At 32.6% G+C, this 12,518-nt stretch overlaps 2 protein-coding genes across 3 annotated transcripts; both read right to left on the bottom strand.

The window, feature by feature from the left end:
- Positions 1 to 347: 347 nt before the first annotated feature.
- On the bottom strand, positions 348 to 7,930 carry LOC8271929 (protein transport protein Sec24A). Of its 2 annotated transcripts, XM_015722194.3 has the most exons (14): positions 7,542 to 7,930; positions 7,388 to 7,447; positions 6,634 to 6,687; positions 6,352 to 6,524; positions 5,927 to 6,113; positions 5,626 to 5,771; positions 5,390 to 5,544; positions 5,056 to 5,137; positions 4,866 to 4,981; positions 3,496 to 3,594; positions 3,159 to 3,282; positions 2,096 to 2,373; positions 1,197 to 1,411; positions 348 to 1,095 (listed from the first exon to the last, which is right to left on the bottom strand). In XM_015722194.3, exons 1-14 carry the CDS (start codon positions 7,867 to 7,869, stop codon positions 884 to 886), a joined length of 2,229 nt encoding a protein of 742 aa, XP_015577680.2. In that variant the 5' UTR covers positions 7,870 to 7,930; the 3' UTR covers positions 348 to 883. The 2 variants fall into 2 exon arrangements, with proteins under 2 accessions (XP_015577680.2, XP_048233875.1); XM_048377918.1 differs by lacking the exon at positions 3,496 to 3,594.
- Positions 7,931 to 10,213: 2,283 nt separating this feature from the next.
- LOC8271931 (40S ribosomal protein S25) lies at positions 10,214 to 12,082 on the bottom strand. Its single transcript, XM_002523773.4, has 4 exons — positions 11,923 to 12,082; positions 11,770 to 11,844; positions 11,540 to 11,674; positions 10,214 to 10,601 (listed from the first exon to the last, which is right to left on the bottom strand). The coding sequence occupies exons 1-4, from the start codon at positions 11,923 to 11,925 to the stop codon at positions 10,488 to 10,490; spliced, it is 327 nt and encodes a 108-aa protein (XP_002523819.1). The 5' UTR covers positions 11,926 to 12,082; the 3' UTR covers positions 10,214 to 10,487.
- Positions 12,083 to 12,518: the final 436 nt, after the last annotated feature.

The following is a 12,518-nucleotide window of genomic DNA, read 5'->3' as shown; positions in this document are numbered from 1 at the left end:
TAACCAATGAGGGGAATGATAGACATAAAAAGAAACACTAACATTAAATAGCAGTTTCACAATCATCACCCACTTTTCGCCCAAAAGATAATATAACTATTTCACATTCTCCACAAAATTTATCAACTGTCCGAAAACATGCAGGCTTTCTAGGGTTTCTGCTATTAGGGACTTATAAATACCTGGGAAAGCCATCTTTTCTAGCAAAGCCAAAGTCATAATCATATGCTGCATGAGGGTCCCAACAAAAGATGTGCTGAACATTTTTACAGTGCAGGAAGTCCTTATTTGAAACAGAAACAAGTCTATCCTTGGAAGTGTAAGCATCAAGAACTGGCTCTACTCGATGAACCCAATTGCAAACACATTCCAAATATAATAAAGAGATTTTTGTTAACCTGTCAAAATAATAATACACTTGCACAAGAAGGCCATATTTGTCAAGGACAGTACATTTCGCATCACATAATTCTCAAGCAACTCAATCGCCATTTCACAGAAAAGAAAAAAAAAAAAGGAAAAAGAAGGAAACAGAAAATATTCAAGTTTTCTAACCGACTGTTGATTTCCTGAAAAGGAAAAATACTAGCACCTAAGAAAGCAGAGTTGTATCAATGTTGTAACCGAAGGCACAGGTGAGTCATCAATGGCTGGAAGCTGGTATACAAAGAGTAAACTATCTTCCTAAGTCTGATTGGTGTATTATCTGTGGAGGAAGGGAATTTCCAACTGACTAAAGTACACTGATTTGGATATCCCACTTGGTCACTGGTACAGAACTTCCAAATCTCATTTGGCAAATTTCATATCCAATTAAAGCACTTCCAATGAATGTGCAAACTAGCATTTTCCTGTACCGTGTGTGATTAGGTTTTATTCTCCTTCATTTCATATATTCCATCACACTCTGGGTGATGTCTTCAAGGAAAGAGACAAAACCCATGACACTTGTGAAGCCATTGCCATCAACATCCTGTTCCTCAATGAGGTAATTCTCGAAGGCAGAGGCATCATCCTGCCCTCCCCGGATAAAAATCAATTTTGGGGTGATACTCCTGTCTTGCTTCAACTTGTTAATTGTACTTCTCAGTAAACCTGGGGAAGAGACATCTATCTTAGCAACAAGGCAAAGCACATTCTTTTCAAGAATGCACTTCTTTGCATAAAAGCAGTAACAAATGATAAAAACAACTTACAATCCTGAGGCGGAGGAAAAGGAATTGTCGGATCCGCTATAGAAGAGTAGAATACAATAAGAGTTGTATAGGCATCAAGGAAAAATATTGGACTACCACTGGTAATTAGAGCTGCACGGCTCAAAGAGTGGCGAGGATATGCTTGTTTATCTGGCGTAGAATATGACATTAATACTGGATATACGGCACGATTAAGGGAGCTTGCCTCCAGGGCACTGCACCACAAATGTAGAATAATGATTTCCATGGTTAATTTTCATAAAAGAAAAACAGAAAGAATTCTCAAGATTATGACATTACCATGCAAGTGAAACATAAATTACCATTAAAATGGCCTAAATTTACAGCCCATCAAAGTAATGTAGAAAAAAAAAAAAAAAAAAAACTAATAGCACATAGTAACTATAAAACAACATCAGTAAGATAGGTAATCATGGAAATTAGCCAAATATAAAGGCCAAACATCTTATACGCTCCATTGTGGTGGGACAAATAACATTAGCCGAAAAATCCTTTGCATTCAGCTGATTCAGTGATTATCAGTAGGCCAATAAATATATTTATGTATTTTACTACAGCAACCTGCCAACCACCTGCCGGAATGGGGAAGGGAAGTTGACATCCCATAGCCCATCAGGAGTGCCAATATCACAATGTATCACATATGGAATTACATCTTTTGACAATGTAAGAAATCAACTCTATTTTATTTTCTTTTTTAATTAGTTGGAATGTGTATTTAAGAGGTTATCATCAATACTTGTCCTAGGTCTCAATTGTCTTAAAAACTTTTTGGTCATCATCATTTCAGATCCAACACTGCAACATTCATTCTCTCTCTAGCTCTTTCAGTTGGGACACTGATGGTCCCAACATCAATTGTGGAACTTCATAAATACCTGAAAAGACATTGCAGGTAGATCCGGTAGTCAGGGTGAACACCTTCTTCATGGAAGCGGAGAAGAGGATTTCGAAGCAACGCAAAAACTAGCCGAGGTAGGGGCTGCAGTTGTGGGCATTGTGAGAATGCAACATCGATTTGACTGGTTACTGAACTTCCATTCTTAAACTGGACAAGTTTATACGCGTCATTATACTGAGCAGTGAGGATTACAAGCCAATCATGAAGCAACATCCTGCCCTCCCGAACCCCTTGCTCTAGAGAGGCTAAAATAACCTACAAAGTGAACAGTATGTACAGTCAACATACACTTTTATTCAAAAATGTATCATAAGTAGGAATTTAAGCCATCTTTGTGTTTCCTTATCATCAACATACTCAACAAATAACCAACAATCCTTTTCTAAAGCAAGCCACAATAAGTAAACACTATATGCAAATCTTAGGACCTTGTGATAGATTTCTGTTTAAAAATCTAAAGTTCTCTTCACAAAGTTTTTTTATTTGGTTTTAGGAATTTGAAATAATTCTCTTTTGGACATGTCATCCATGTAAAGTCCAAGTTAATTTATATCATTCTAGTCAACAATTTCCTATAGCTACAAGAGTGCCAAAGGAATCATGAACATTAAGTACTCGAGCAAGAATTAGCAACTCAGCCAAGAACTGAGCAATACCTTGTGAATGTTAACTCCAAATAGGGACTGAGAGTATTTACATTCACATCAGTTGGTTCTAACATGCCAAGTAATGATAAAACAGCTGATTTCACACGTAGAATACTATTACCTGCCTCTCACTTTACAAAAAGGGATGCAGAACATTCAACCTTAGATAGAGTGGAAAAGAGGAATTGTATGTCCTAAAACATCTAAAAACTCAGAAAAAGATGTACCTTTGTAAATTCTACCAATTATTTGATTTTACATGGACCAAAGACTTTTTTATTTTATTACCAGCCAGGTTTGGGCTATAATGCTGAATATAGCCTCACTCAGTAATAGAATTGCACATTCCTGTTTTCTTTCTAACAGATTATAACTCAGATGAGAGGAGAGCACCTTGTGAACAAGTACTGATAGCACGGCTTCAGGATCAACACTGTCATAGATTTCATGAATATTTCGGGCAGCTCCAAATTGCAAAGTTCGGATCCTTAGTCGCCGTTTAAGTGAGTGTTTACCTCTGCGTGAACATGCATCAGATAAAGATTAGCCCAAAACTAATGAGGACAACTTGATAGCAGAGAGAAATTGTCAGGTTATATGAGGCTGGGGAGAATTAACACCATGGCCCCACTAAAACACCTATTTGATATATAATATATCTGATTTGCATGTCACCCATGATCGTTTATATAAAATGAGACGTTCACTTAATGTATCAACAAAGTCATACCCACTTGCAGAAACCAATCCTGAATCTGCAAGCTCTTCAGGGGGCGCGACAACTGTGTACTGAAATGCAATCTGTAGTACCGGTTGTTCTGATGCATATCTACAAAATAATACAACCTTTGACGTTATAGTTTGCGACTTATGTTCAAAATAAACTCAAACAAACTTAATATATTGCAGAAACCAATTATAAGCTGTGCCACAAGGGGTTCTGTATCATGTATAAACAAAAATGATAAGGACCCAAGGCTGGCAAGCTACAATGTTGAATTGTAATGAAAGGTTGAGAGGATCCCACATTATTGTTTGAAAACTAGCCATCCTTAAATCAATAATGCCTGTAATCTGCAATTTTACTTCCATATTCAAGTTTAAGTCAAAATAAGGGCACCTTCAAATCCAAAATACAGCATAAAATGGATAGATGACCATTAATCCCCATATTTACAGAAGAAAAATTGTGTGCACATGCATGTGATGATATGCATATGGGTGAGATATAAAAATTTTATGTGCAATTTGAGGAACTTAAGCTGTGAAAATAGACCAATTATTCCTTTTTTCCTCATAGCAAGACATTCAGAAATATTTGTTCTTTGCTAACTGCCAAGTCACTGTACTATTCACCCAAGGCCTTTTTGGTACAGATGTAAGGTTCTAAAAAGTAGGTTAGAGATTTTCTGATTTTTAATTCTTTATATACTGCTTTTGTTAAACCTGCTTTTGGGAAAAACGTCAATTTGACTGCTTCTTTCAAAACTCAATAATCATAACAATAAATAAATAATAACTTATTTTTCTGGAAAGTTGAATTGGGAAATGCAATTCCAAACACAGCCTTGTAGAATTTTGGTGGGCCATATAGCCTGAGAATGCATTCAGTGAAGCAATATGCATTTGGTAGTTATTTAATGATCCTATAAACATAAGAAACAAAATTACCCTGTCTTGTGATATTGACAATTAAAACAAAATGCATGGTTCAATATCAAATAAAAAGATGCTACAGTCATATTCTTCACCAGTAGTTTTGATCTGAAACCCAATCCATTCATGTGTTTCTAACATGGATAACGTAGACTATGATTTCAGTCTGAATATTTTGATAGTTAAAAGGAGGAGATTGTAGATTAAATAGATATTGAACAATAGAAGAAAGAGAAATACTGTGAAATTTGTAAATAGCTTTTCCACCAGATTCTTGCAATAAAAACCATGGAAAAATATATAGCGGCATAGAATTAACAGTTTCACATGCATCACCCACTTTTCACCCTAAGTAAAGAAAAATATTTCACAGCTCAATATTAATTTTATCAAATGTCCAATAAAATGTGGCTAGCATCTTTGCTATCAAGGATTTATAAATACCTGGAAAAGCCTTCTGTGCTTGCAAAATCAAAATCATACGCATATGTTGCATAAGAATCACAACAAATAATGTGCTGAACATTTTCGTACTGCGGATCTGGAAAGAAATGTCCATACTGCGATAATAATTTAAGAATGTCAAGTTTGGTACAACTTGATGCAATTTTTTAAGAAGATGGCAGTCACTTACAGAATGACCAGGCTTAAACTCAGAAGAGGTCCTCAATCGAAGTATACAACCAAAAGCATAAGGTCGACTTAACATTCGATAGCTGCAAAAGAACAATACACAAAATTACATATGAAAAATATACCCTGCAAAATGGGATTAGAATATCACTTTTGCAACACAGAGAGTTTCTTTTTTCTTAATTACCAAACACCAATAATTCTATGCTTAACAGTAATAAAACTTACGCTTTATTTAAAGAAAAAAAAAAACTGTTTTTAGCAGTTTAAGATATATTGCCACTTTCATTAAGGTGCTCATATTTACAACACTAATTATTACATTAGATACTCACATGTCCTGAGGCAGTGTCGAGTCATCAGTGTTTGAATATAGGAATAATGAGCCTCCACTTTCAATACTGAGAAACTTAAGGGATGCTAAATCTGTATACTCATTTGTAACAGCAAATATGTCCACACAAACACCTGCTTGAACAGCTACAGAAGCCTGTAAAATACATGTTAATGCACAATTGCACCCCTTTCCCCAAACTTAGAACACAGTATTAATAATAATAAAAGAGAATACCAGATCTTTGTAGAATGGTGTCTGCTCTGGAAGTAAAGCCCTGTCTGCATCCTCACCTTTACTAGCATATTGTTCACCATACCTCCTTGTGTCTAGCTGCCCAGCTCCATAGTCAGGAGGACCAGATATAAAGGCAAAGACTCTAGCTGCAATTGTTTTCAATCAGGCAGCAAGTTTCGTCACATCCTCAAATACATAAGAAGGAGAAAAGGAACGAGAATACAATTTACAGGCCTTTAGTCACTTGAAATCTGAGACTAGGCAGCAAAAATGTAATATGAGCTCAAACTGTATCACAGACCTAAAGCAAATGTGTTTCCATACTCTGATCCAAGGTACTTAAATAGGGCTTCCATTGCTACACCAAATCCTCGTCCACCCATCAAAACACCATCTAGTCCTTGACCTGCACCTGTGGTTCGTTCCCAAGAAGTTGTTGGCCTAAGAGTGTCAAGTGCAGCTGTAATACGGTCCTTACAAGTCTCCACCTGTAACAGAAGCAGTTAATTGACAATGGTGCTAATGTTAAACTATAAAAAGACATGAATTTCAATTATTGAACAAGGTCTGATAACCATGCTGTTCCAATGACAATAAAAATAAAAGAACTCATCCCATCACCTATGTGTACAATTGAACATTCATTCGGTTACTTTCACTATTCAGATTCTCAAAAGCAGTCAAATGATAAATACATAAATAGAAGAGAACAAATGACAAACATACAGGGGCCAAGAATTGTAATAAAGGCATAACATCTTCAAGCTCAATTGGCAGAGTGCCCTCTGTATCAGGAGGAATAAACACATTCTTTACAACTGGAATAGGCCCTTGAACATCATACAATCCAATTTTGTGACTGAAGGTCGCAAGCCCAAACAAAGCACCTGGAGCCAGAGCTGCAAAATACATGAAAGGGAATGTTGATAACGAAAGACAAAGTGCCAAAAAGATGACTAATAATACATTTCTGTAATAGAGATTTCAAAGAAAAGGAGAAATTTCAACCTTCCAATGCCGCTTGCAGTGCACTTTTAGTAAGCTCCAAAAATTCCTCTGAAGCTGCAGATAATTCCAGGAAATTTCATGTATTAATAGTCTTAGTAATTATAAAATCATGCAGTAAAAAAAAAAATCACAGGCTCCCGATGCTTACAACAAAAAGCAAGATACATAAACCACAATAAGAACTGCATTACTTGTAGAGAGGCAATCCTTGTCCTACATGCTTAAATGACAATACAAAAATCCTTTCTCATTTCTTAAACCAGTTACCATAAGACTTTGAGGCAAACAGTTTCCTACATGAAAATGCTTTAATAGCTAGTGATTAACAATTTCAGTTTATTGGCGCTGCACTTTTTTTCTTAGCAGGAACGGGTTATGATAGAATATGCCGTGTGTATCTTGATGAAATGGGCGGAATGGCTACACTAATGAGCCGTGCTTGCATTTTTCATTGCACACGGCCTGAATCCACAAGTGCCGGCGGAGTTCCAAATCGTCAATTAATTTGTATGTTTTTCTATCTCCACCAGTTAATTGAGAAGAATTCCATAGTTTTGATAAACAGCCAACCAACTTGGTTTATTTTTAAATAACTGTGGAATTCATAATGTAATAAAATTTAGAGTTGAATGAGCAATTACTCTGATTCAGTGGTAGTAACTCAATGATATAAATTACAAGTTAAAGTTAAACTGAGCTATAAGCTACTACACTATAATTAATACAAAAGTAAGCTAAAGAATGACAATCTTACATGACAAATCAACAGCCGCCACATAAACTGGACAAGCTTGCATCATCTCTTCATCTGTACCTTCAATTACAGACCGACACAATAACATAAACACGGGCATAGCTTAATCAAATTAAGAAAAATTGTTAAACCCTAAAACCTAAAAATGACTTACTAGGCAACTCAAGATCGATGAAAGAGGACATCATTTCAGCACATGATTGAGGATGAGAGTAACGAGCAATGGCACGAGAAGAGAGTCCGTTGAGAGTCCCACAGAGAGCGCATGACCAAGCCCACTGGTCTAGCTCGCAATACGTGTTAAAATAACCGTAACAATTTTCACATCTCGGTAATGAATCACCGTCTGATCCATAAACCGGTGACTGCCCATTCTCGTCCTTCGGAGCGAATGGAGTTACCGTTACTCCCCATGGCAGACCAGACGCTTCTTGTGCGTCTTGGTCGAGAGGGAACCGGGACACTGTGGCTCGGACAGCCATGGTGCTTCTTTTTTTTTTCGTTTTCTGTTTTGGTTTCTTGGGAAACAAACGGAAATGAAGGAGACAGTGTGCGAAATTAATTTCCTTAAGGCAGGTTGGAGAGGGTGGAGATCCACGTGGGAAGGACCAGTGGACTTATGCCACGTCGGATAAGTTTGGTTTACGTGGCATGTATTCCCGGTGGCTTTTTATAGACTGTTTTTACGCAGTGTAATCAAATAAGAAAATGAGGAGAAAAAGTTAGTGAAAAATTATAGTATGGTGACATGAAATGACAATGTCATTACAAGTTAATATATAAAAATAAAAATTAAGAAAAAAAAACCTACCCATTAACTATTTTTTATTAATAATAAAAGAAATAAAACTTTGATACATACTATTATCTTTTTAGAGGATGCATTGAATTGAGATTTTATAGATTTTTTTTAAGCTAATCATTTTTAATGATTTTTATAAAATTAATAGTTTTATGAATAATTTTTACAGATTTTATTTAAAAATATTTTTATTAATTTTCATATACTGTGATTTAGTTATTTAAAAATAAATTTAATTATTTTGTTTTTATTATTTTATTTTCTTTTTATGCTTGTCTCAAAAATTATTCTATATAATGTTATATGCAACTCTATATATAAGGAATAAAATTTATTTTATTATTGTGTTAAATTTATATCATTTTAAAATTTTTTACCTCGGATTATGAACACTATTTTTTGTCAAGACAATAATTTTTTAAAAAAAATTATAAATCACAATATATCTCCAATTAAATCATCAAATTAATGTCATACTCGTTATATTTTATTTATTACATGTTTGATAAATATTTAAACCAACAATAATTATATTTACTAATTATTTGATAAATACATATACCGACAACAACATGCTTACCAACATAAACTATTATTCAAGTAATATTCCTAATAAAATCTAGAAGTCTATATGTGTAGTGGTTGTTTATTCAAAACAATTCATTAAATACTTCATTTAATTAATTTTTTTATATTTGTATGTATAAAAAATATTATTAGTAAATAAGTTTGAAACTTAATTTTTAGTTCGTGAGTTTCATCTATTTTTTTAAAATCTTTTATGATGGAAAATATAATTAAGAATTAAAAGACGATAAAACAATAGAACTCCAGAAAAAGAAATATGAGTTTTCAAAAAAGAAGAGTCTATTGAAATCTTAAAGAAAAGTGAAAGAGAGTTATTAACAAATTTTATTCATAATAATGCATAAAAAGTCATTAAAAGTATATAAAAATTCATATTTATAAAAGTCAACAACTTTTTGAATACTGACTCACTTTTATAGAATTTATAAAAATTGTAATTAAATACTACTTAATTTTGTAAATTTATTTTAAAGCCTTTAAAAGTCAATACTGAATATCTCATGAATTAAACAGAATCTCTTAAAGTTATTATTTAATATACTTGACTGTTAAATTCTATCAAATTTTTTTAAAATTTTAATTAAATGCATCATTCTTAGTTTTGACATGCTGACTTTTGAAATAAAAGAAAAAAAATTATAATACAGTAATTTTAATGAATATAATTATAAAATCTAATCAATTAAAATTAAATCACTATTGACAAATACATCAATATATATGTGAATATATTATTTTCCTAGCTGCATGCAAAAGCTTCCCTCTTGTCGATTGCAATAAAAAAATAAATAAAATATATATATATATATATATATTATTTATTAAACTTATTCAAGAGTCAAATTAATGCAAATTTGATTCAAGTAGTTAATAAATTAAACAGTTTGATAAAATTTCAATCGGTAGCTAACAAATTAAACAATTTAATTATTATAGATTGCTGTTAATATATTAAATAACAATTGAAGATACAATTTTTTATTAAATATATTTTATTATATTATATTTAATTATATAAATTAATAAAAATTAATTTAAATAATAAAACATATTATAGTTAATTTTTTTTAACTCAATTATATTTATTATTAAAAAATTATAAAATTATTTTAAAAATAAAAAGAATTCAAATCTTACCAATAAAATTTTTTAATTTCAAATACTATAACTATAAATATCATAATTATTTACTATTAAAAATAATTCTAGAATAGCAATATTTATTATACAAAATTTTAATTATATGAAATCTAACTTAAGTAAATTATAATCAATAAATTTTAATAAAGATAATAGTATCTAACTAAATAAAATAAATAAATCAACTAAAATGAATTATAAAATTGAGGTGATAGTGAAAAAACTATCGGCTCTGTAAACCAATGAACCAAACACCTCCGCTTATCTTTTCGCTATTACAAATTTCAGACACAACATTCACAACCACTTCACTAACATTCAAAGATTTCAAATTTAGAACACAACTAAAAGGGCATAACATAGAGGGAAGGTTCCATCCAATGGGACCGATATTGCTGAAAGTAATACCGTGCTGCAAATCATAATATAACATCACATTGGATTTGGTGGAGAAAATTAAGCATTCACCAAAACAACAGAACCACAATGGCAGAATAATTAATCAACTAAGAATGCAAAGACCAACATCCTATGGACTCATAACAAAAATGCTAACTAATTAATTTCCTTCTAGGTATTGGTGGCTCTGGTGTAAATTTGCTGACTAGCATGAGCAGATATCATCCTGATAGAGCCTCTTGCCATTAGATCCTTGATTGCTCGCCGTGCGAGAGACCCATTGATCTGTCGAAAACAGAAACAACTCCAGGATTAAAATTTGGTATCAAGTTGCCAAAATAATATCGGTTTCTTACTGCGATATCAACAGATCAAAAACAGTTCCATAATAGAAACAAAACCAGGACATATCCATGTAAATATGTGCATGCAGCAGGGCTATGCTCCTATTTCGCAGATATAGCTACCAAAAAAGTAGTGTTTCTCAGTGTAACATAATAATATTAGTTTTAACTTGAGCCTTGCTAACACAATTCAATCCATCTATCAACTGTAGCTAAGGATAGCTGAAGTTTAAATAGAATTATTATTAGCCAAGAAAATTGCTTCCCTTTTTACTTTTCACAAGATAATTGAAATAAAAAACATATGAAGGCATGTAAATGACTTTTTTCACTACTAGTACACTTTCCATCCTCCTCATTCTATTTTCTCTCCAAATAAGGAGAGAAAACTTGTGATCATTCTCCTTCTCTATTTTCCCAAACATGATAAAATAACCTTTTGGCCTAATTTTTCCAAATCTATCTTCTTTCCTCTCTGATTTTCCCTCTCAAATATAAAGTACAATATGCAGCTCAACTAGATGTTTATAAAAGAAAAGAGTAAAATAAAATAAAGGAGGAAAATATTAGGGATCAAGGATCAGTTTTTCTTGTTTAAGAAGATGACAATAATGTAGAGAGAAAAAAATCAGGACAATTTTCCTCCAATTCTCACCAAATTGAAGAGGAGATAAAAAGAGCGGGAACGAGAATTGTACTAATGTAGTGTAAGAGTACTTGATGCCCTCCAACTTATTAACTAATAACTTGCCCGCAACGATCACTTGATAAATTCCATAGTTTTTTTACCTTACAAGTGATCAAATGAATGGCAACAAATAGATAAATTGGAGAGCAGAAAGAAAAGATAAAAACAGAGAGATAAGGTGAGAGTATTACCCTCAATCTATCAGACAAGATAGAAGGAGTGATAAGCTTGTATTTAGGAACCTCAGAAAGAAGCTTGTCATAAGTAGCCTGGTCAAACAAAACCATGTTGTTCACCTTCTCCTTTTGCTTACCCTTGCTCCATTTCTACACATTCCCATAATTAAAACTAGAAGATTAACTAAACTCACCTAATTAAAACGAATAAAAAAAGAATTAAAAAAATTTGGTCAAACCGTTACCTTCTTCTTCTGCTTCCCTCCACCAGATTTGGCTGGCTTAGATGACGGAGGTGGGGCCTTATCCTTCTTCGGCGCCTGCAACAAAGACACTATTTAATTTTTTTTGCTTTCGGGAAAGTAAATGAATGCGGGAAATTGAACTTTCTGGATTACCATTTGCTGCTAAAATTGAGCTGCTGCTGCTGCTGCGGCCGCCGCGTGAGGAGGAAGATGGGTTGATTAGGGTTTGGAGAGGAGACAGAAGGAAGACAATATACGGAGTAAGAAAAAGTAGGTTTTTTTATTATTTATTTATGGGATATAACAGTAAGTTGGGCTGGGGATTCATGGGCTAGCTTATCACGCCCATTAAGGTATACTCTTGGGAAAATTAGCAATTTTTGGTTTTTTTCTAATGAATATATAATATGCTAAGATTAAACTTTGTTCAACTAATTCAAATCGGTCAAAAAAGTATTTAAATAAGGTAATTTGTTTCAATTTACATGTCTTCTCTTAACTAAAACAACATAATCATTTGAGAGAAAAGAGTGGTCAAAATAAAATTTATACTATATAATATAAAATTGATTCGAGTAAAATTTATATAATCTATAAAATTTATTTGTAAATTTAATTTAATTAAAATAAAAATTATGTTATAATTTTTCATGATTAAAATTGTAAATTTTTATTTAATTAAATTTTAACAAAATAGATAAAATTTTTAAATAAGTTTTATGTTAATAGTCAATATTTTTTATAATATT

Source organism: Ricinus communis, chromosome 8 (assembly GCF_019578655.1).
Source record: "Ricinus communis isolate WT05 ecotype wild-type chromosome 8, ASM1957865v1, whole genome shotgun sequence".
Taxonomy (NCBI): Eukaryota; Viridiplantae; Streptophyta; class Magnoliopsida; order Malpighiales; family Euphorbiaceae; genus Ricinus; species Ricinus communis.
This window is presented reverse-complemented; position numbering and strand designations above follow the sequence as displayed.

Excerpts from the sequence above, each read along its gene's own strand:
- LOC8271929 (XM_015722194.3), bottom strand. The coding sequence starts at position 7,869 with ATGGCTGTCCGAGCCACAGTGTCCCGGTTCCCTCTCGACCAAGACGCA. Across the intron at positions 7,448-7,541 it reads CATCGATCTTGAGTTGCCTA|GTACAGATGAAGAGATGATG; the intron begins GTAAGTCATTTT and ends CTGTAATTGAAG. Across the intron at positions 6,525-6,633 it reads ACTGCAAGCGGCATTGGAAG|CTCTGGCTCCAGGTGCTTTG; the intron begins GTTGAAATTTCT and ends TGTATTTTGCAG.
- LOC8271931 (XM_002523773.4), bottom strand. Across the intron at positions 11,675-11,769 it reads GAGGGAAGCAGAAGAAGAAG|AAATGGAGCAAGGGTAAGCA; the intron begins GTAACGGTTTGA and ends GGGAATGTGTAG. Across the intron at positions 10,602-11,539 it reads TCTTGTCTGATAGATTGAGG|ATCAATGGGTCTCTCGCACG; the intron begins GTAATACTCTCA and ends TGTTTTCGACAG.